The following is a 24,990-nucleotide window of genomic DNA, read 5'->3' on the forward strand; positions in this document are numbered from 1 at the left end:
ACAATGTCCATTTTCCCTCTCTGTAATTTCAGGCACGAAATATAACCGTGTGCATTGAATTCAAAAATTCCGATGAAGAAGATGCCAAGCCCGTGAAGGTGAGTCCAGCCCATGAGGGAATACAGCACATAGGGGCAGGCAGGTGCCCTGGTTCTCCCCACCACCAAGGGGCTTTTTAGTTTAGTGTGCTGGAAAGAGGAGCAATTCAGTCCATTTGATTTAGATTTCCTAACATGTACCTGATTGAACAGCTACCATTAACTAGATCTATTAGAAATGCCAGTCTCATGGCTCTGCTTAGCTTTTCATGATTTGGAAAAAAGGAAGCCGTTCTAGTGTGTAATCAAGGCAACGATTCCCTTCTGGAAGACTTTGCCGTTTTCAAAGATTAGCCCGCATCTCATGAATTCAGCATGCTTGATTTCAAATGCAGCATCCCAGCTGGGCTTCATGTGGCCTCTGCGGAAGGGCTGCTGCCTACTGGCCTGATGGCTAATGCAGGGGGCCCATGGGGCGCTCACATTTTTGGAAGGTGCGTGTGGCCACCTGCCCGAGGACCTCGGAAATGGCTCTGGGAAGCTGGTCCCTGCTGTTGATCACGCGACTTAATAAGATCAATAAGACTATGAGTTTTATAGGAACTGGGCTGTTTGATCCTATAAAACTGCAACTGGATGGCATTTTTCAGAGTTTGTATTTGATATATACCGTTTTTATTTTAGGGACTTCAAACAGCATAAAGAAACTTATAAAAATAGAGAGGAAAATTATTTTCAGTGGGCCTGTGGCCAGATCTTCCCAGTTTTGGTGAATCAGAGGAAGGAGATATAGTAAAGGACAAAACTAATTTCTAACTAATCCCCACAATTATCTGAGGTCACCTCTTAAAGCACTCTGTCAGGTACCAATTGTGTTCTCTGTGCTCAGAAGTGTTGTAGCATTATTCAGAAGAACAGTAATCAACTTGAGTGAATGAATCATGCACAATAGAGAGAAAGAGTTCTTTAAAATTGTCCCGAGGCACTCTCAGCATCCCCAGGTTCCAAGGTCCACAATAGCATTAGCAGCAGGAGAGAAAAAATAAAATGAAATGGAATTGTCAAGCAAACAAAGGCAATGACCAGACGGCGAACACACCAGGGCTGCTAGAGAATCGCTTATGGGGAAAAATCTAAAAAAGAGGAGTACTCGCAGGTACATGTGACCTCTGTTTCATTGCATTCTAAAGCATTACTCAAGAGATACAGCTGACTTCAGTAAAGGGACTCTGAGCCGTGGGCTAAAGGGGCTTTTATGACAAGGAAGGTCCATATCCCATCCCCTGGCCTGATTAGGGGCTGGGACAGAAGAATAACACAATACAGTGGAGCCTGGGACCAGCCCTACCCTTCCAGCTCTCATTCTTGGTTGGGGACTGGCATGTCAGGAGCTGGGGTCAAACCAAGCCTTGTATCACTAAGGACTGATCGCCTTAGACTCTAGACCAGAGCTGGGTACCGTGGGCCGCGAGAATCAGAATTGAACAAAGCATCTCTTATCTTCTGGTAATCAAAAGTTAGGTAGTAGTTAATTGATTCAGGTATTCAGTATTGATATAATATCTACATAGTGAATTAAAGCCTTCATATTTTCTTCAACAGTGCCCTGTTGTGTAATAAATACAGGACAGCAGATCAAAGAAGTTCAAGGTTAATTAGATGTCAGCTCAGCCTGGCAAGTTACCACAAAATGCACCTTTGTCCCAGAATGGGTAACTGAAGAGTTGTGGCCTTTTTGTGCTCAGGGTTAATTTCAGACACTCATAATTATTCAACTCATAACTTTTTAAACAGTGTATTTACGGAAAACCTGGAGGGCCCCTCTTCACCTCAGCCGCCTACACTGCAGTTCTGCACCATTCCCAGAACCCAGATTTCTCAGACGAGGTAAGCCAAGCCTCCACTGCCCCCAGCAGCTCCTTAAAAGATGGGTGAGTGGGTAAGATAATACATGATGACAAACACTCTCTCTAGACTAGTCCTCAGACTAAGGACATACCTTAGCAGGTGTTTACATAACCCAGTTTTCAAAACCACGTTAATTGACAGTTGCTCCAGGACTATGCTGCAAACTCATGTATTTCAGCACAAGATTTTAAAAATGTGATGTTTTTATTATATCATTTCTTTCAAATGAGACTAATTTTTTTCTTTTCTTTTTCATTGGTTAGGGTAACAAACATCGTGTTAGGTAGTTTTTACCAATCAGTAGCGGCATTTCATATCCTAAGGGAAAAAACAAAAAGGGCTAGAATATGAGCCAACTGTTGCTTATAACCCTCATGAACTTGAAGGAGCTTGGACTGCCTCACCTCAAGACCTGCCTGCCAACTCTCAAGACTCTCTTCTTATGTGCCAGGAACCACGCTATACTCTAAATAGACACTATCTCACTTGATCCACATGGCTTTCTCCAGAGAAACAGAGCCAATAGGAAGATGATAGGTAGAGAGATACATAGGTAGATAGATAGATAGACAGATAGATAGGTACAATTTAATATAAGGTATCAGATCACATCATTATGGAGGCTGAAAAGTCCCACAATCTACCATCTGCACCCAGGAAAGCCATGGGTGTAGTTCAAAGACCTGAGAACCAGAGTGTCTATTGTAGCGTCCAGTCGAGGTCTGAAGGCCTGAAAACCAATAGTGCCAAGAACTGGAGAAGGTCAGCGTTCCAGGTCAAGCAGTCAGGCAGAGAGGAAATTCAACCTTACTCCGCCTTCTTGTTCTGTTCTGGACCTCAGTGGACGAGATGTGCCCACCCACACGTGCACCCACATCTGCTTTGCTCAGTCCACCAATTCAAAGGCTGGTGTTTTCCAGAAACGCCCTCACAGACACACTGAGAAATCATGTTTAGCCAGCTCTCTGGGCATCCTGTGGCCCAGTCAAGTTGACACATAAAGTTAACCTTCACACCTTCCTAATTTATGGATAAGGAAGCCGGCGATCAGAGAAGCAGCTTTGACAAGGGCACATAACTATGAAGTGACAGTCAAAATTTAAGCCAGCCCATGTGACTCCAGAGCCTGAAGCGTCACGGCTCTGCTATAACCCATATATTAAAAAAAAAAAAAAAAACTTATATTGGATTAGTAGTAAATGACTATACATATGCCAGCTTGTATTATAAACAGCTTTAGACAAACAAGTTTCAGTGATTAAATTTAATTTCTAACTGTGAAGCTAAGGTCTGAACTAATGCAACCTGCCAATGTGATTTCTGGGATTTAAAATATCACATATTTTGTATTAGGTTCCTATTGCTACTTTAACAAATTATCACAGTTTCGTGGCTTAAATAACACACATTGATTACCTTATGGTTCGGTGGGTCAGAACTCTGAAATGGGTCCCACAGGGCTGAAATCAGGTGTTAGCAGGCCTCCATTCCTTCTGGAGGTTCTGGGATGAATCCTTACCTTGCCTTTTCCAGTTTCTGGAGACTGCCCTTACTCCTTGGCTTGTGACCCCTTCCAGCAATGAGCAATTACTCTGACCTCTGTTTCTCTCCTCACATTTCTTACGACCCTGACTCTCCTGCCTTCCTCTGATAAGGACCTTTGCAATTACATTGGGCCCACTGGGCTAATCCAATTTAATCTCCCCATCTCAAGACCCTTAATTTAATCACAGCTGCAAAGTCCCTTTTACTGTGTAAGGAGACATATTCATATATTCTGAGGATTAGGACTTGGGGGGCATCCTGGAGGGCCATTATTCTGCCTATCACACCTTGTTACACGTCAACCATTTATAAACTTCTTAAAAGAACACCAATGAAACCACAGACCTGACTAACCTTATCTCCTTCCTCCACATCCATTTAATGCTCTTAAATTTTTTCCCTATAAATTCAGGACAGAGGTAAAAAAAAATAAATAAGGGAAAGGGCTGTTACTACATTACAGAATATTTACTACATTGGTTGACGTCTTGACAAAGCCCATCTGAAAGGTGCATCCTCTGTCAACATATAAGATTTAACGAAGAAAAAGAAAATGTTCTTACGGTTAAGTCTGGCTTTTAATCTCTCTCACGCTCATGTGCTTCCCGGAATCCTTGTAAAAGCCATGAGCTTTTCCACAAGAGAACATGTATATAATGAACTGCCTGGTGAACTCTGCAGTACAGATTCAAAACCATTTTCTTCTTTTTTATTGCAAAAGATGATTGCATTAATTATAAACATGAATATAAATTCTTCTAAGGCACTGCTAAAATATAATGTATTTGCAGTATTTGTTACCAAGGAGTGTTAGCATTAATATGTAGTTTACTGGAATTTTTGAACACTTGTTTCAGGCCCATGTATTCCAACTAAAAAAAGAAAATTTCATTCTACTGCATTGTTAGTTATTGTATGTTTGGAACTGTATATTGGCTTTTGTTACCAGGTTAGCATGCTGGTATGTCATGAATATATGTAAGCTGTAAACCATTCTAATTCAGGAGTTCTCAAACCTTACCAGGCACAGAATCACCTGGAAGGCTTGTTAAAACACAGATGACTGGAACCCACCCCAGATTTTTGGATTCCATATGTCTGGGATGGGGCCTGAGAAATTGCATTTCTAAACAACTTTCTCAGAGATGCTGATACTGCTGTTCCAGGGATGACACTGAAAATCTGTGTAATAAATTCTCTCCTGAGCAATGTGACAATAAAGTAACTATATATATAGATGCACAGAGAGTCTAATAAAAACTAGTAGATAATTTGCTTGTCTGTTTATCACCCTATTGCTTGATTTGATTGTTCAAGAAATTACCTAGTTGCTAATATTGAACTGAATGTCACTTACCTGCATGGGATCCTGGGATTCCAGTGTGACATGTGTTCTTGTCCTGGAAGATCCTATTAATTACTGACTAGTCCATCCTCCTAGTGACTCAAAGCCCCCTAACATCTTTCGCCTTGGTTGCTACCTCTGTATCATCCTACTTTGCAAGGCCGTGGAGGGAATTAAATGACAACCTATGTGACAGAGGTTTGGAAACTGCAAAGCACTATCACATGTAGAAGGTTCCAAAACCTTTCTTTCCAGGAACATGGAGGACGCTCCTCATTAAGTATATTCTTCACCTATATCAATTTTATGTTTTATGTTTTTTTTCACAAGTGTCATTTACAGAGGAGAACGTGACCTCTTTCCAAAATGGCTCATTACTTAGTTACCACAGTGTAATTTTTTACACAATACATACCACATATCTTTTTGTGGTTTTTATAACAGATAGATTCCGTGCTCCAGTTACATCATTTGCAGCTACCATGTTCCTCAACAATGTGACTGTGGATCATCTGGGGTTCTTGCTAAATGCAGATTCTGATTCTGTATGTCTGGGGTAGTGTCTGAGAGTCTGCATCTCTAATCAGCTCCCAAGTGATGCTTATGCAACTGGTCCATGCACACACTCTGGGAGCCAAGGACCTACTCTTCACTCAACTCATGTCCCTTGATGATAGGTCCTTAATCTGTGCCTTATTTACATGCTACTGTCATGTCTGTGTGTGTGTAATTCATGGTGGTATAAATTATCTAATGAGAAACACTAGGTATTCTAAGTTATCACCACAATGAAGAAGTAAAAATAACATCTTAACACATTACTGCTAGCGGGATGGATATTTATTGAGAGGTAAATCGTACTTCTAGTGCTGACTATTAAATTGTGGACCTAGATTTCAGTGAAAGACTTTTAAAAAGCCTAACATGCCTATGCTTTGTCTTGTCCTGACACTGGGAAAATGATTTCAATCTTCGCCCAGCTGTTATCTCTTTCATTGCAGGTGAAAATTGAGCTACCAACACAACTTCATGAGAAGCACCATATTTTTTTTTCTTTTTATCATGTCACTTGTGACATAAATGCAAAAGCTAACACCAAAAAGAAGGAGGCTCTGGAAACACCAGGTACTGACAGAAAGCAATCTGAGATAGCTGTGCATGTTATCTCTGGAACCTAAATTGGAGAGTATTTGAAAAGCTCTGATTTATTGAGTTTTTTAAAGTGACGTTTTATATTCATAAATGATAAATAGCTTTATTTTTACTCCTTGCCATGAAGATTTGTACTGAAAAGTTTTCCCTTTGTTGTTCCTTTGCACAGTTGGATATGCGTGGCTTCCTCTCATGAGAGATGATCAGATAGCCTCTCAAGAGTACAATATCCCAGTAGCAACAAGCCTGCCTCCGAATTATTTAAGCTTTCAAGATTCTGCAAGTGGAAAGGTATTGAATGATGTATAACTTAAGAGAAAAAATACATGGGCTAAATGGCATGAGGTTATCTTCTTTCTGCTGTTTGAATTAACCCAACCTTGGTGTATAAATCCATTGTAATAAGGAATCAGGTGTACCTATGATATGTCAAATATCTTGTTTAGTTTGTGGCCAGTAGAAATGATCTGTTCAAAATGATCCCCTAGTATCACATTGGTTTCATTGACCAATATTACCAAATGTTTTTGCATCTCTTATTTTCCATCTCTATAGGACCGCGAGGTTAATGGGTCAGGATGACAAATTAACGTAAACTAAATAACCTGTTTATTTCCTCTCTCTCAAATTGCCACAGTGACAGTAACAAACTCTTTTTTGCAGCATGGTGGGAGTGACATTAAATGGGTCGATGGTGGCAAACCACTTTTCAAAGTATCGACATTTGTTGTATCAACAGTGAATACTCAGGTGAGCGTGTTGTCCTGAAATATCAAACTCTTCTCTAACACATAAAATCGTAAAGTGTCTCCTAGATTTACAGGAGGAGACTCACCATTCCACAAGGTGTCAGAGAGCAGGTGATCAAAAAGGAAGAATGTTTGTGGCAAAACTGTATCCCTCTTCCAGAAGAGATCGAACGCCCTAACCCATAAAAGCTCAGGCACTACCAAACTGCAAACCAAAATTCCAGTAGCGTATTTATCAAAAGGGCACTTTCCTTGGAAGATGGTTTGCTTCCCATGACAACCCCCGAGTGTTAAAAATATGAAACGTTTAAAATAAAGGCTTTGGACCTTTACCTTAAAACTCAGTCTAATTCCCAATCCCTATCCAAGGCTACTCTCATGGAAAGGCCACGAGGTTGGCAGAACTGTATTTGAGAGTCACCTCGGCCAATTTCTGGCCCAGTGACCCTGGACAAGTCACCTCACCCCTGCAGTCCTGTGTCCTCAGCAGGAAAATGATAACAATAGAAAATCTCAACCTAAGGTGGTTGTGAGGCTCAAAATGAGAAACTGCACGTGAAACTATCTCATGAACTGCAAAACGCTGTACAAATGTAGTTATTATCACTGTCAAATTACCACAAACTCACCCCTTCCATTGCAAGGCAGCTTACTTTACCACACTGTGAGGACTTTTGTGGTACTAATTATAAACAAACTATTGCAAGTACATAGACTATGTATTGCTTCTTTCTTAAATTTAATGTGTACCTGGGTTTTTGTGTGTGTGGTTTTTTGTTTGTTTTTTTGCTTCATGCTGCTTTAACCCTAGCACATACTTGCTTACTAAGAAAAATGAAATAATCCGGGGACCACCATATATTGGATCAAAAGGTCTTTCCGTAACCACTGGTGCCTCAAGCCAAATTTGGTCCTCTTCCCAAGTCCTATGCCCATGACTCCTCAAACCCATCTTTCCTCTGACGCCATCAGCCCCGGTCAAGTCCCACAAAATGGTCGTTCTCCACCAAATCCTGCTTTTATAGCTCTCAGAATGCCCCGAGTTTCTCCTTCCCACACCTCCAGCTGCTTTTCTCCAAACTACCCAGGTCTCTCTGTGACTCACCACTACTCTCCTTTCTGCACATCAGCTTCCACCGCCCACGCACTCGTCACCCTGGGGGACACCTTCTTCCTTCCTCCATAGTGGTATTTACCTCAATTTTCAAACACGCCAGGCCCTATCCTGCACTGTGCCCTCTGTCTGCTTCATACCTCCAAGATCCAGGGATTTTGTGACATTCAGCCTTTCGTCAGCCAGGAGGGCGATCTCTCCCTCTCTGCCTACCCTCCCCTGATTGGTCTGGGCAGCTCCTACCCAACCTTCAGAGCTTGGCTCTAATGTCGCGTCCTCAAAGAAGCCTTCCCTGTCCCCTAACCCCTCAGATATGCCGTGTCATCTTGTCATACACCCATACAGCACCCTGCTTTCCTTTGAAGCACTTGTCTAATTATGAGCAAATAGGTATGTGTGAAAATCATGGCATGGTACCTGATTTCCCGGGCATAATGGAAGGACCACAGAGTGACTTTTCCTTGCTCCTGACTCTGTCCTCCGTGCCTGACAAGAACCTGGCACATAGACAGCTTTCAATAAATAACTGTCGAATAAATGAAGTGAAACTGAAAATATACACACACGCACGCACACGCACACAAATACCCCGACTTGAGGGGAACCCCAACCACAGATGCCCTCTAGAACTGACAAAGGCCAGAGAAACCCCCAGAGAGTGCACCTACACTAAAAGTCTGTATTCCACTTCCTGACTTCATAACTTTGACCCTCAACACAGAACTTAGGCATTTCCAAGGTGACACCCTTTTCAGGAAAGAGCATTAAAGGGCTGATTAGTTTGCTTAGGCTGCCATAACAAAATACCAGACTGGGTGGCTTAAACAACAGAAATGTATTTTCTCACAGGTCTAGAGGCTGGAAGTCTGAGATCAAGGTGTCAGCAGAGTTGGCTTCTTCCAAGGCCTCTCTCCTTGGCTTTCCTCTGTGTGTGCACATCCAAGTTTACTCTTCCATGAGGACATCAGTCATATTGGACTAGGGCCACCCTAACTAATTACCTCTTTAAAGACCTTATCTTCAAATATCATTACATCTGGAGGTACTGGGAATTAGGACTTCAACATATGGGTCTGGGGAGTCAAGTTTTATCTCATGATGTCAGGTGGACTTCATAATTTTTTTATTAACTCTGACATTTTAAGTCCAAAAATATCCGTATGCATTTTAAACTGTACCTATTCTCGTGTGTTTTAAAGAATAGGTAAGAAAAATTGGTAGAAGTCTGTGGAAGGAAGATGACAGAAGACAACTTAAAAAGAAAGAAAGGAAAGAACAGAGACAAGGGAAGTAATTCTCTAGCCATTATCATGTGGCCCGGAAAGAAAACAAATCTCTGAGAGTGAAATAGGAGAGAGAGGGGACTTTGTAGTTCAGGTCAAGCCCTCTGTGTGCTGGAATGTCTGTGAAAATGAGAGGTCTGTCACTATGCCTCCTGGACAAAGCACCTCACATCAAGGCATCTTGTCCTACAGAAGGGCTCACCTCCCATCACCATGATTGTTCCACAGCTTACATGTCATCAAAAATCAAGACTTTCTTTTGCTGTTTCAGGATCCACATGTGAACGCATTTTTCCGACAGTGCCAAAAAAGGGAGAAAGATATGTCTCAGTCACCTACCTCGAGTTTCGTCCGTTCTTGTAAGGTAACATGACATGCAAATAGCTGCAATGGTCTCCAGGGTAGAAATGGGCAAAACAGATCTTTACATTTTGCATTGAGCAGCAAACTAAGGGGTAATTATTATCGAAGATTTTTAAACACCTTATCAATTCAGAGACTAAATGATTTTATTTCACAATTCCTAAAAGGTGTCTGTGTGTTCATTAAAAAATAAGCAAAGATCAGTTTCTCCAAAATAAAAATGATTGAAAATCAGAATCAATTGACTCTAAATTAGTTAATTAGATGTAGAGTCCTTGTAACATTACCCCCATGCCTTTATGTCATGCTAAATGCCATGAAAAATAAAGTCAAACAAAAGTGAGCTACAGTAGTCATATTCAAGTTGTGAAGAACGTCAGTAAAAGAATGTGCTTTAAATTTAATCAATGGCCTTTTTTTTTTGTCCTGCCAATTTAACAGAACTTACTGAATGTGGAAAAGATTCATGCAATCATGAGTTTTCTGCCGGTAATCTTGAATCAGCTCTTCAGGGTTCTGGTGCAGAATGAAGAAGATGAAATAAGCACAACTGTGACCAGGTATCCATAGCACAGCCTTAGGGGAAGAGATTTTATAAGCTGTGGTTACACACAACTTTGATTATAACCGAATGGCCACCTGATTGTGTATGCTTGCATTTCGTTCGAATACGTATCTCAAAGTTAAGTATGTCTCACTCTTGAGTTCTTACCTTCTAATCATCTATTACTATCATTCAAGTAAAGTTTTAGACCTCTTTTTTAACTTTGTGTTTTTAATTAAACTTTTTATTTTGAGATAGAGGCACATGCAGTTGTAAGAAATAATGCAGAGAGAGTCCATGTTCTCTTTAGATGTTCCCAATGGTGTCATTGTGCAAAACTATAGGACAATATCACTCCAAGAATATTAACATTGATAGAATCAGGAGACAGAATATTCCCATCCCCACAAGGATCCCTCCTGTTGCCCTTTTATTGACACACTTACTTCTTTGTCATCTCAAACCCCACTCCTTGCCCTGGGCAACTACTAATCTGTTCTCCATCTCTAAAATTTTGTTACTTTAAGAATTTTATATATATTATATTGAAATTTTATATATAATAGGAATATATAAAATTTTATAGTATGTTAAAATATACTCTATGCTCCACATATTCATATAATAAATTGATGAGTTTATTATATATTCTATTTTCAATTCATATATAAATTATATATTTTATATATATATATATGGATATGGAATTATACAGTATCACGGTATATAACCTTTGGGAATTGGCTTTTTTCACTCAGCATAATTCTCGGAGATTCATCCAGGTTGTTGTATCAATAAATCAATAGTTCTCTCCTTTTTATTTCTGACTAGTATTCCACATCAAAAAATGTTTAAAAATTCACCTGTTGAAGGCTAGCTGGGTTGTTTCCAGTTTTGGGTACATTTGGGGTGAACATGTTTTCATTTCTTTGAAATGAGCGATTGTTGGGTCATATGGTCATTGTATGTGTTGGTTTTAAGAACATGCCGAATCTCTTGCATTCCTATACACTGATGATGAAAAATCTGAAAGAGAAATGAAGGAAACACTCCCATTTACCGTTGCAACAAAAAGAATAAAATACCTAGGAATAAACCTACCTAAGAAGACAAAAGACCTGTATCCAGAAAACTATAAGACACTGATGAAAGAAATTAAAGAGGATACAAACAGATGGAGAGATATACCATGTTCTTGGATCGGAAGAATCAACATTGTGAAAATGACTATATTACCCAAAGCAATCTACAGACTCAGTGCAATCCCTATCAAACTACCAGTGGAATTTTTCATAGAACTAGAACAAAACATTTCACAATTTGTATGGAAACACAAAAGACCCCGAATAGCCAAAGCAATCTTGAGAAAGAAAAACGGAGCTGGAGGAATCAGGCTCCTGGACTTCAGACTATACTACAAAGCTACAGTAATCAAGACAGTACAGTACTGGCACAAAAACAGAAATATAGATGAATGGAACAGGATAGAAAGCCCAGAGATAAACCCATGCACATAAGGTCACCTTATCTTTGATAAAGGAGGCAAGAATATACACTGGAGAAAAGACAGCCTCTTCAATAAGTGGTGCTGGGAAAACTGGACAGCTACATGTAAATGAATGAAATTAGAACACTCCCTAACAGCACACACAAAAATAAACTCAAAATGGATTAAAGACCTAAATGTAAGGCCAGACACTATCAAACTCTCAGAGGAAAACATAGGCAAAACACTCTATGACATAAATCACAGCAAGATCCTTTTTGACCCACCTCTTAGAGAAATGGAAATAAAAAAAAAAAATAAAGAAATGAGACCTAATGAAACTTCAAAGCTTTTGCACAGCAAAGGAAACCATAAACAAGACAAGAAGACAACCCTCAGAATGAGAGAAAATATTTGCAAATGAAGCAACTGACAAAGGATTAACCTCCAAAATTTATAAACAGCTCATGCAACTCAGTATCAAAAAAACAAACAAACCAATCCAAAAATGAGCAGAAGACCTAAATAGATTGCCAACAAACACATGAAAGAATGCTCAACATCACTAATCATTAGAGAAATGCAAGTCAAAACTACAATGAGGTATTACCTCACACCAGTCACAATGGCCATCATCAAAAAATCTACAAACAATAAATGCTGGAGAGGGTGTGGAGAAAAGGGAACCCTCTTGCACTGTTGGTGGGAATGTAAATTGATACAGCCACTATGGAGAACAGTATGGAGGTTCCTTAAAAAACTAAAAATAGAACTACCATATGATCCAGCAATCCCACTACTGGGCATATACCCTGAGAAAACCATAATTCAAAAAGAGTCATGTACCACAATGTTCATTGCAGCTCTATTTACAATAGCCAGGACATGGAAGCAACCTAAGTGTCCATCGACAGATGAATGGATAAAGAAGATGTGGCACATATATACAATGGAATATTACTCATCCATTAAAAGAAATGAAATTGATTTATTTGTAGTGAGGTGGGTGGACCTAGAGTCTGTCATACAGAGTGAAGTAAGTCAGAAAGAGAAAAACAAATACTGTATGCTAACACATATATATGGAATCTAAAAAAAGAAAAATGGTTATGAAGAACCTAAGGGCAGGACAGGAATAATGATGCAGATGTAGAGAATGGACTTGAGGACACGGGGCGGGGAAGGGTAAGCTAGGATGAAGTGAGAGAGTGGCATGGACATATATACACTACCAAATGTAAAATAGGTAGCTAGTGGGAATCAGCTGCATAGCAGAGGGAGATCAGCTCAGTGCTTTGTGACCACCTGGAAGGGTGGGATAGGGAGGGTGGGAGGGAGATGCAAGAGGGAGGAGGTACGGGGATATATGTATATGTATAGCTGATTCACTTTGTTATAAAGCAGAAACTAACACACCATTGTAAAGCAATTATACTCCAATAAAGATGTTAAATTTTTTTAAAATTTTAATTAAAAATAACATGCTGAATTGCTTTGCAGAATAGCTGTACCATTTCTCTCCCACTAGATCTTATTTTTTTATGCTCAATTTTTCTTCAACTCTTCTCACTTTAAATTTGCCTGTACTATATTCTTTCAACATTACTAATCCATCTTGTGACTTTGGCAGTTACAATTTCCTCTTTCTAGAGATAGAATTCTTGATTAATTATTGAAGTAAATATTTCTAAAGTTCACTTTTTTAAAAATATTAGTTACAGCATTCTGGAAAAAAACTACTCTTCACATTGAAATGTTTCCAGTACCTTCATAACTCACAGGCATATTATTAGCCTCTTTCAGGATGAGAGTCTTTAGTGTCAGTTTTTTGTTTGTTTGTTTGTTTGTTTGGCTGCGTTGGGTCTTCATTGCTGCACGCAGACTTTCTCTAGTTGCAGCGAGTGGGGTGTACTCTTCGTGGCAGTGCACAGGCTTCTCATTGCGGTGGCTTCTCTTTTTGCGGAGCATGGGCTCTAGGCGCACCGGCTTCAGTAGTTGTGGCACGTGGGCTCAGTAGTTGTGGCGCGCGGGCTCTAGAATGCAGGCTCAGTAGTCGTACTGCACAGGCTTAGCTGCTCAATGGCATGCAGGATCTTCCCGGACCAGGGCTCAAACCCATGTCCCCTGCACTGGCAGGCAGATTCTTAACCACTGCGCCACCAGGGAAGTCCCCTTTAGCGTCATTTTTTAAAGTAAAGCTCTGAAGCTCTAGAAAATTAAAGTATCTCTAACAGTTCTACAACCAGGCAGTTCTGGAGCCAGATTAGAAGGCCCCAACTGTGCCTTCAAGTTATGCCTTTTTCAACATGAGTATATGCATCTGTGTTGGCAAAACTCTTAAGTATTTCAGCAGATAGATCTGTTGAAATTCTGGGCTGTTCCTAAGCCCTACAGCCGTGGAGTAACTGGAAGTATTAATGTGAAGAAATCAACCCATACCACAAGTGCTACTGGAAACCCTAACCCAGCTAAGAGGGAAAACCCAAAAACCTGCATCTTAAACTAATTAGTTTTTCCAAAAGCATGTATATAACACCTCTAGGTTGGAAGACTAGCCTTTTTAAAGTGGAACATGATAGTTGGAGGTTAAAGACGTTTTAATAAGGTACTAAAAATGATCCCTTTTCCAAGAAGACAATGTCAGCAAACACATAGACCATAATAGCACATACAACTTGGGCAAAAATGTCTCCAGTATGGTATTACAGCCATAATACATTACTTATATCGTAGTGTTTAGAGATTTCATGGTTGGAAATGGCTAACAGGTATTGTAGATGTTAAACACCCAGTATTGGGGGATAAGGGGGGCGGGGAGAGTCTGAAATTGGTTCGTTCATTCATTCAACAACGATTAAGCACCCAGTTTACCAAGCACTCCAGTGACAAACCAAGTGGTATTTTCCTGCCTTCTCCAGAAAATCCACTCAACAGCATTGCTTTTCCAGGGTTCTGACTGACATCGTGACCAAGTGCCATGAGGAGCAGCTGGACCACTGCGTCCAGTCCTACATTAAGGTACAAAATTGCCACCTGGGCATTGGTCATATCCCCTTGTGCTGTGTGGCTTTTCTCACTTCCTGTCTGCAACAAGTGGGAAGTTTCCCCCTTTAGCTAGAACGGTGCCTACCACTGTCGTAGCAGACATTCCCCTTAGCTACTTAGAATTCCTTCTTTTTGCATTGATAGGCTCAATGTATTGTTTCAATGTATAAATGTATAAATAATGTGTACATGTGCAAATGAATATATATATGGGGAGAGAGAGCAAAGAAAGAGAGGAGAAAACTAAAGTATTGTCCTTTGAAGTCAACATTACAAATAAATGAAATTCCTCTATAAATTTAAGGAAGATGTTTCCTGTTGGTTTGTTGAATGTGCTCTGTTTCTTCTGTAATGTTTTCTTAGCTCTTTTTATTGTTTTCTCAGGCATTATTTCATTTTCCCAGTTACTGTATATTTGTACCTGCTTCTGGTATGTTAAGTCCTTTATCCTCTGGCATGAACCACTAGCCCATTCCATCAGTGTGCACTGCATCCTTCAGTGGCCTTCGTCAGATGTTCACTCGGATATGTTTATATTCTCATTTTCAGTTGGCCTGTGACTTAATGCCAGTGAACTTGTGATGATGTTTGTACATTATAGTTCCAACCTAAAAGTCATCTTCTTGAGTGAAGAGAAAAAATCCACCCAGAGATAAATGAAAGTACCTTATATTCCTTTATGATGCATAGAGGACCTAAATTTCAATATTTATGCACAGATTGTATCTTTAAGAGACAGAGACCTTTTTATTAAAAGATATATTCCATTAATATATAGATAGACATTTATCCATATATTTTAGGTGTCTAGAAAGGTGACTAGAGAAGAATTTGGCGTCTTCTTTGACAGAAATGCTCCTGTAAAAGGAAGTAACTAGAAATTTTACTCTGGAGTGAACCCTTCTGAGATACCATCAGTGAGGAATTTTTCTCATTACAGTTTTATATTTACATGTTTTCTACCTGTCAGAAATGTTAGATGTCTTCCCAAATATCTAAGTATGAGTGTGTGCCATTCCTTAAAATAGCCCATACGCCAAAAAGAGCTTCTTCACAATAATTTCCCTATGGTATAATTTTACCCAATAAGATCTACAATTCAACTGCAGAAGGCCAGTTCCACCTACAAATGCCTTTTTAGTTTGCTCTCTAAGACAGAGTCATAGCTTACTTTTATAAGGTATTGAAGACTTTACTGTTCAACAGAAATCATCTATAGAATTTTCATTCTCTCGACACTTAACCCAGTTTTCCATTTCAATTGCCAAAGGGGCTAAGAAAAAAAATTCCCCAATCCTTATTACACAAAGTCATCTCCTTTTCAACACACATATTATTTACCTTGTTCCAATGGAATCACTGAAAATTGCATTGAGAACCCACTGACGTTGCAGTTATTTTTGTGACAGCCGAGGCTAGTTCCTGGGGAGAGCCTTACATCAGCTCTCAGATGTTATCTGTCATGCTCCTGGAGCATTGTCCTGGAAATGCACCCTGGAAAGGTCTTTATTTTTAAGCAGGATGTTTGAAATAGCCTGATGAGACCTTTTGATTTTGTAATGTAAGAAGCTGTGTATTTAGTTTGCTTTGAAGTGGTTCAAATCTGGAAATACACCTATGTGGAATTTCAAGCTGATAAAAATTCCTAAAGATATTTTATAACATAATTTCATATATCTAAAACAAATACAGCCTAATAAGTATAACCAACTGGAATTTTACTCTGGAAAGAGCATTAAAGTAGCAAATGGAAAACTACATTCTAGTTAAGGTTAAATAGCTAACGGAGCAATCAGCCTCTCTGAGCCTCACTTTTCTCCTCTGTGAAGTGAGATGGGGGAGACCACATGAACATCTAGGTCTATGATTCTGTGATTTGTCTCTTGCTGCAGTACATGGCTGACAGCCTGACCTTGACCAAGGAGTATGACTTTTTTTACCCGTGGTGGAAAAAATTATTTTTTAGCGTATACATTAAGCCCCACACCTAAGAGTATAATGAAAACTGGTACCAATATGTGCTTTGATGTCCTTGAAGGATGGGATAGCTGATATAATTCAAACCTATTCAGAAGTAATCTAAACACCATTTCAAGTTCAGTGGTGCTAAATGCTGCTAACTCACTCCATCTACGATATCCAAAATGCACACATACACCATGTCTTTTTCAAAAATGTATACCTAAGGTCAATCTAATTAAATGGTTTACAGCAATTCGTAGGACTGATATGGTCTAGCCAAAATTTTTAAAATTTCAGAGCTAGTCAAAATGCCCTTGGGGCTTAATTACTGCACATGGGATTAGACAGATGATGACATTACCCTCATATGAGTCATAATCCATGAGGGGGAAAATCATACTACTCTTGATGTTAGCTAGTTTCATGCATTTCTTAGCCTCGTTTTTCTCCTTTGGGATGAGCGTGGAGAAGTTAGGCCCCATCAGAATGATTTAGATATCAATGGCCTGTGAAGTTCAAAGAAATAATTACAGACCCAAATGCAAAGTGCCTCTGCTTTGTTTCTTGCCTGCATTCATCCTTGACTGTAGTGAAGTCCAAATTTTGAATATTATGAAGAAATGACCTTCCTTGAGGCAAACCCAACTCATAAGTAAAATATTATAATTCAGTAATAAGCATTTTGTATTTTAAATATACATGCATGAATTGATACTTAAAATATATGAAGAAATATGGAAAACTAAACCATGACATACACTCAGTGGTGAATGCCAGCACCAATCTTTTAAGAAAAGAAAGCGAGAAGCATTAGTTATCTTACTGATGGCCAATTATTAGGAACCTGTTGGTTGCCACGTCTCAGCATGAGATGGTAGTGGACCCTGGGCTTGTGGGCAGCTCACCTACTGGCCTCTGGAAGGCGCCTGCTTCCCCACTTGGCTATTTGAGTGGGTGCTCTACCCTTTCAGGATGAAGAAATGCTACCATGCCACCCACCTGTTGCCAGTGGAAGGAAGGAGAAGGGGAAATGTATCCTAAGTAGGTGGGTCAAAGCTCTCCATGTTTCCTTGAACCCTCTAAATTGCTCTCTGATCTTCTTTGTGATTTCGACAAAGAGCGTTTCAAGGAGAACTTAGGTGAGCAAGGCTCTACCTGTGCAAAGCCCTCAATAGGAGCAGGTGTGTATTACACTTCTCTTTGGGCCTTCATTTATTTCATGACAAAATCTGGCATGAGCAGATAAGTTTGAGACATGAGTCATTCTTGGAACGTAATTTTTGATGCTTTGTTTTTAAGTATTTAACTTTTTTCACTTTTTGGATTTTCTTCAGTTTGTGTTCAAGACCACGGCGTGCAAGGAGAGAACTATACATGAGGAACTGGTTAAAAATGTGACTGGTCTTTTGCAATCAAATGACTCCACAACAGTCAAGCGTGTCCTGAAGGTAAAGAATTTAAAGATGGTCCTTTCATTGGGATGGCTTACACTCAACCCTGAAGGTGATAGGATTCATTGATTTTTATAGATCGTTTCTCTAATAGTTTCTGGTATAAGCTTCATGTTGAAACGGTAACATATGAACCTGTTAAGAAAAAGAGATCCGTGTCAAGAGAACAGATCATTTTAACAAGTAGAATGGACTCAAGTTAAGTCCTTTGGCCTAAAAGCAGAACGAATGACTATTAAGAATGACCGAAAACATTCAGAAACGCTAAGTGTACCCCAAATAAAGTTTATTGGGTTTTCAGGCACAGGAAGAGGAAAACTACCAACAAAAGGATTAATGATGTAGTAATGAATATACTGACAGCAGAGAAGAGGCAGAGAAACAGCCACTCTTTGACCCCCAAAAGTTGAAACACATGCATTTGTAGTAATAGAAGAAGAGATGGTGAGAAGCTGGTAAAGATGTAACTTACCGACTTGTGAATTTAGTCCCCTGCTAAATTAATTATCTCTCATGACTTGACAGATAGACGATTGATTAGTAAGTAGCTAGAAGGGGAGGCTGAAGGCCGGATCAATAAGCGTCAACAGGGGTTGACTAAAATCACATTATCCTAGGCCAAGCGGTTGGTTTGTTTAAATTTAAATTAGCCGTATGAGTATATTCATTCAGTTTATCCAACAAGTATGTTCCAAGTGCCTTCCTCGTGACAAGCGCCACCCTCACCATCCTAGGCATTTGGCATGCATTTAGAGACTAGAATAAAGATCTCTGCCCTTGGGAAGCTTACATTCTACTGCGGGATAAAAACGATAAATGACACACATGATAGCAAAGTTAATTAAATTGTACGTTTGGAGGTGAGAAGTAGCATAGGAAAAGAAAATGTCGAGCAGGTAAATGGAATGCGGAGTCCTGAGTATGCAGGGTGAGGTTTGCAGTTTTAAATAGAATGGTCAAGGTAGAGCTCATGGAGAAGGTAATACCTCAGCTAAAAATGTGAAGAAAGTGAGGGAGCTGGAGATGTTTAGGGTAGAACATTAAAGGTAGAGGGGAAAACATACCATATTTATCTTTGTCTGACTTATTTCACTAAGCATAATACCCTCCGAGTTCATCCATGATGTCACAAATAGCAAAATTTCATTCACTTATATGTGGAATCTAAAAAGTAAAACAAACAAGTGAATATAACAAAACAGAAACAGACTCACTGATACAGAGAACGAACTAGTGGTTCTGAGATGAGAGAGGAGTGGGGGGAGGGGACAAATAAGTGAAGGGGATTAACAGGTACAAACTGTTAGGCATAAAATAAGTTACAAGGATGTAATGTAGAGCGCAGGGTATAGCGCCAATATTTTTATAATAACCTTATATGGAGTACAATCTATAAAAATATTGCGTCATTATGTTGTGCACCTGAAACTAATATAATATTGTAAGTCAGCTATATTTCAAAAAAAAGATAGAGGGGAAGACCTGTATAACGTTGTAAGGCAGCAGCACACCTAGTGGATACGCCTGAAAGATGGCAGGGAGGCCAATGTGGCTGAAGCCACGTGAGCAAAGAAAAGCGGAGGCAAGTTGAAGTCAGAGAGGCAGCGGGAGGTTTGGCAGGTAATGTAAGGCCTGTGGGCCATTGCAAGGGTTTTGGCTTCCACCCAGAGAGAAACTGGGAGCCGTCAGAGGACTTTGAGTGGAGGAGTAACTTGAGCTGATCTTGGTTCAAAAGGATCGCTCTGATGGCTGCGTAGAGAATAGACTGTAGTGGGGTGAGAGTGGAGACGGGGCTGCTGAAGAAAGCTGCCTGCCTAGCGTCCATGTTGCTGCAAATGGCATTATTTCATTCTTTTTAATGGCTGCGTAATATCCCATTGTATACATGTGCCACATCTTTATCCATTCGTCTGTCAATGGGCACGTAGGTTGCTTCCATGTCTTGGCTATTGTAGACAGTGCTGCAATGAACATTGGGGTGCATGTATCCTTTTGAACCATGTTCTTCTCCGGATATATGCCAAGGAATGGGATTGCTGGATCATAGGGTGGTTCTATTTTTAGTTTTTTAAGGAACCTCCATACTGTTCTCCATAGTGACTGTACCTATTTACAGTCCCACCAACAGTGTAGGAGGGTTCCCTTCTCTCCACACCCTCTCCAGCAGGGTCCTCTGGGGAGAGTCAGTGTTCATTTAAAAGACAAGGCAAAGGGAAAGCTTGGAGGAGAAGTTCCATCTTCAGGAGATTTTATTGGTGATGGACCATGTGTTCCAGACCAAAGGTATGGTGAGTGGGTTTCAGGAGATGAGAAGCAGTGAGATACACAAGGGGGTGCGCAGCACCTACGGAGACCAGAGGGCAGGAGAGGAGTGAGGCTTCTTCTGTCATCAGATGTGAACAGAGGCAAGAGTCTCAATGGGATTGGTCCTGGTGGATTCAAGGTAAATAGTGGAGGTGGGGCTGAGTGCTGAGGAGTGAGAGTGACAGGTGTCAGTTAAATCAAGAGACAAATGTTGGAACATTTGGCATGGTGGTTAAAAATATTAGTTAGGACAAGGTGGGGTGCCTTGTGTTAATTAAATATTCCCAACAGCATGAATTTCACTTCCAATATCAAGTTTACTAAGGAATGACGCCCTTTTTAAGCCAGAGCTTAAACGTCCTTTCTTCCTCATCTCAATCAATCTTCCAGCGTTAGAACCCAGTACTCAAAAGTTCTTAACAGCGTGCTTGGTATCAGCCTAAAATTGGATATAGTTCAGATGCCCACCCACAGTAGAGCAGATAGGTAAATTGGGATTATATATGTGATGCAATGACAATAGAGGACCCCCAGCTACCTAGCTCCACATAAATAAACCTCAGACAAGCATTTGTTGAATTGAAAAGGCCATCACAAGAGAATACATACAGGATGATTCCGTTTATTTAAAGTTCAGGGGCAGGCAAAACTGAATATCACTTCGATGTATGATATTGGTAGCAAAATTATGAAGGAAAGCAAGGGAATGATGAACACAAAATTCAAAATTATAATATGTGGTGGAGAGGCTGGGAAGGGAAGAGGCTCAGGGAAGTGTATTCTTTGTAAGTGTACACAATATGTGATGTATATTTTTTGTATCTGGGTTAAGCAAGACCCTTAGACCCAAGAAAGAGGGGCCTCCGCTCTTGAATATGCTTTGATCTTCTCCAAATGTACCCCTTCTCATAAGAAAAAGTATGAGAATAGCCAAGAGCAATGCTCCTGGGAGCCCCTACCGCCTCTTCAGCACCTCTAAGAATCCCCAGGAGCCCTACCTAAAGGGTTTATAGGTTTATTCCTGGGCCTGCTTAGATCTCTTTCCTAAGTCCATTGTTCAGAGGGAAAATCTGGAGTGTAACCCAAGACCCAGGAGGGGAGCAGTGTTTGGTGGGAGAGAGGGACCAGCTTGTGGGCAGCACCTGGATTTGCAGGCTGGACAGTCACCCACGTGCCCCAGGCCCCTCAGTGTAGGGCAGAGCCTCAGGTGAGAAGAGGGGGTGAGCCCCACGTCCTGGTACAGCATTCCAAGTTGTCATGAAGTTATATTTGTCAAGATAGGAGGATCCAACCTATTTTATTTAAGACTCTGCTAACGTGACTTTGAACTTTTAGATATTTTCACACGTGGCTTCCATGTTCACTCTTGCCTCTATCCCTGGCAATGTTAGGGGTGGGTCTGCTATACCATATTTTAAGATAAAAAAGTTTTACTTAGTTTTGTTTAACTAAGTAAAACAGATAGAACACCCAATGAATGAATAAGTATTTCATAAGACTACTGTGTACTCAGCCATGTCTAGCAAACCAGTATCTTGTTTTAGTTTAAACAGTCTTTGAGATGACTGAGGAACAGAAGTATCTGGTATTTACTTTTACCATTAGAACTTTGCTAAGGATGATCCTAACATAATGGAGAATATACTATTGCTCTGATGCATTGAATTTCAAAGAATACATTTTAAGATAAACGTTTTATAAAATTGCATGTTGTGAAGAATGGAATTATCATTATTTTGCTATAAGATGATAAATTTCTGGTTGTCTTTTCTTTTCCTAACAGCATTCCTGGTTCTTCTTTGCAATTATCCTAAAATCCATGGCACAGCACTTGATTGACACAAATAAAATTCAGGTACGATCATAGGTAATACAATAGCATCCAATAAATGTGAGACATGATTGTGTGTATCAGTACAGGTCCTTCAGAAGCAGATGCCAGGACAAAATTAGAAGTACAAAAATGACTACAAAGGATAAAGGGACAGGCAAAAGGACTAGGAAGGTCTGACACCTGTGAAAGGAGATGGCAAAGGAAGGAGGATCAGCTAGAAAGAGGCTTGCAGTGAGAAAGTTGTAGGTGGGCCAATGGGCTGTCTGAGAGCAAAGAATGTTCATGAGAAAAGTCCTGCATCGGGAAGATGGTCTGGCTCCGTTACCTCTGCAAGCTCAGTAATTAGAGCAGCCGGAGAGAATGTGGCTTGGCATGAACTCTTGAGTGGGTCCCAAAGGCTTCGCAGTTATTTCATTCATCCCAGTAGACTTTTTCTCAAGGGAGTGTCTGAGCTATGCACATCCTCGGCTGCCACCCGTGGTCCACAGTCCACAGCTTACACTACCTTTCACGTATGATTGTGAATCTTCTCCTCCACAGTTCCCATGGGCCTCTCCTTCCTGAAAGGAAACTTACAAGAGGGAGGCTAGTGGGATTAACTGTAGCCCCGTTACTATAGTTGGTCTCGGAACCCTGTGCAGTTCTCATCACCTCCCTCCTCCACCATCCATTCTAGATTGCCCTCACCCTCAGCCAGCAGCTCTGAAGGTCTTGGTGACTTACTGTGTTGTGACCCAAACCCTCATTCCAGAGTGGTCCAGGGTGGTCTCACCCTCCCAAGCAACCAGTGTGTGGTTACTCTAGATGCTAATTATGTCAATACAAATTATACATTTGGACCAGGTAAATGGCTGTTTGGTGGATTTTTGAAGCCAGTGGACTCTCTGCTAACAGAACTTTAGGCAGGGCAACTTTATGAATCCTGTGAGTTTCCACTCTACCTGGGTGGACTTGGTGGTGTTTTGGTCTCCAGATAGCAGTATCCACTCAGATCTTGTGGCCAGTAGTTCTTGAAATATATGAATATTCCCCTCTGCCTAGTATCGTCACCTGAGGAAAGCCTTTGGAAAAGGACTGGTAGAATCATTACAGTATGTACTTATCAAAGGTCTGTAGGGGGCTTTCTTTAGGGACCCTGCCTCCTCTTCAGTCAGCATGTACCAGATCTGAAAATTGACTGAGATCCAAGAACAGAGAGAGGATTCCCGTCTACTTACTGGAACAAACATCCTCATCTCCCGATGGTCCAGCCTTGCCTTCTTGGTGGACTTAAGCATCGCCATTGCTGGCTGCTGATTGTCTCGTCCCTAGGGCTTCCAGCATGTCATTAATCAGCTCTGTAGCTCCCTGAGAGTCCAGCCCCCTTGGCTGCTCTCCAGATCTGCCATTTGTTTTGGTAATCACAACCCCCTGGCCCCTGGAGATTAGGTGCGATCACATGGCCTCTGTTATATTGATGCCCCTCATCCTCATGACTGTGAGTGAGCCAACGCTGTGACTGCCTCTCTCACCTGCAGGTGGGAGACACCACTGAACGGTCTTAGGGATGTCGGTCCCCAGTACCTTCCTGATGGCCTTGGCGGATAGTGGGTCTTCCGGGCTCATAGTTCCATTCCTACTTGTCCACCTTCATCTGCTTCTTTATTCCTTCCTCATTCATCTGCCAGGGCAACCTAGGCATTTCCATTCTGCTTAAAATGAGCCATCTCCAGTATTCTAAGAGCCAACTAACAGTGAGTGGTCCATCCCCTGAGGTCTTATTTAAGCCCATGTCCTGACAAAGTGCCCTCACGTCAGTGAAATTGAATTTATCCATTCTTATGTTCTGGCCATCTTGGTCAAACACACTCAACATCCAATCTCAGTGGTACTCCCACTGGGGCTCCTGCTGGTACCTGCTAACTAATTCTTACAACTCCTTGGGGTACACGCTCTTCCTTACCTTATTAGGCCCAGCAGGTTCACAGCTGAGTTAAGCTGGCATTTAATCCCAGTTCATGGCCTGAGCTCCAGGAGAGGAGGAAGGACAGCTCCTGAAGGGTTTGCCTGGCCTCTTGCAGGGAGAGACCTTTGCAGTGTATTCCCACACAGGAGAAGTGCTGACTCTTAATAGAGAGGGATGGGGCACTGAGGATTCAGGGGAGTCTGCCAAGCCACCATCCTCGGGCCATCCATCCACGTGCCCCATCCGTGCCTCCAGGCCTCAGGCCTTTCCAAACATGGCCTTGACATAAGCATAACAGACCTGCCTTGACTGCACATCTCATCATCTCTGGTATCCCATAACTCTCAGTTCTTAAGTCCTATGTTTGCTCTTCAGCTGTGTCTGCTCTTATACTTCCAGAGATAAGAGCCTCCTGTCTGGGAGGAAGAGAAAATCTAACGTGAAGCTAAGACTGATTCCTATCTCTCTGTTCTTAAGCTGTATCAGGAAACCCCACCACTGTAATCCTTGCTCTGCCACTAACATGTTCGATGATTTTTAAAAAAGACACTAAACATCTCAGAGTCTGTTCTCCCATATGTAAAAAGAACAAATTGGACTAAAATCCTTTAGCTCCCACCAGTATGTATCTGCTAAAATAGATAGGTCACAAAACACCCTTATGAACAGCCTAAGAATAAAGGAACTCATCGTAAACGAGAGTTTATCTTCACTGATTCAAGTTCCCTTTTCATTACCCTCTTCCATAGCAATCACCATACCCAGTTTTCTTCCAGAGGTGCACGGCCTTCCAATTTTCTAACCATCTCTATTTATCACAGTAGGAGAAGACCGGATACCATCATTTGACTTGAAAGCATTCACAATAAACATCTCCCAAGCTATTCGCATTTTCTTTTCTTATTTTTTAATTGTGAAGTGA

The 24,990-nt window shown here is 40.8% G+C and overlaps 1 protein-coding gene across 13 annotated transcripts in view; it reads left to right on the forward strand.

The window, feature by feature from the left end:
- DOCK10 (dedicator of cytokinesis 10) overlaps positions 1 to 24,990 on the forward strand; it is a 279,856-nt gene that overhangs the window by 200,602 nt on the left and 54,264 nt on the right. For all 13 annotated transcript variants that reach the window (XM_030833224.2, XM_030833310.2, XM_060301780.1 and 10 more), the window contains exons 18-27: positions 33 to 98; positions 1,833 to 1,925; positions 5,838 to 5,961; positions 6,158 to 6,279; positions 6,652 to 6,738; positions 9,406 to 9,498; positions 9,939 to 10,057; positions 14,476 to 14,545; positions 17,869 to 17,982; positions 22,073 to 22,144. In XM_030833224.2, the coding sequence (XP_030689084.2) occupies positions 33 to 98; positions 1,833 to 1,925; positions 5,838 to 5,961; positions 6,158 to 6,279; positions 6,652 to 6,738; positions 9,406 to 9,498; positions 9,939 to 10,057; positions 14,476 to 14,545; positions 17,869 to 17,982; positions 22,073 to 22,144 (960 nt within the window). The remainder of the gene's footprint in view (positions 1 to 32; positions 99 to 1,832; positions 1,926 to 5,837; positions 5,962 to 6,157; positions 6,280 to 6,651; positions 6,739 to 9,405; positions 9,499 to 9,938; positions 10,058 to 14,475; positions 14,546 to 17,868; positions 17,983 to 22,072; positions 22,145 to 24,990) is intronic.

This window comes from Globicephala melas, chromosome 7 (genome assembly GCF_963455315.2).
Source record: "Globicephala melas chromosome 7, mGloMel1.2, whole genome shotgun sequence".
NCBI classification, from domain to species: domain Eukaryota; kingdom Metazoa; phylum Chordata; class Mammalia; order Artiodactyla; family Delphinidae; genus Globicephala; species Globicephala melas.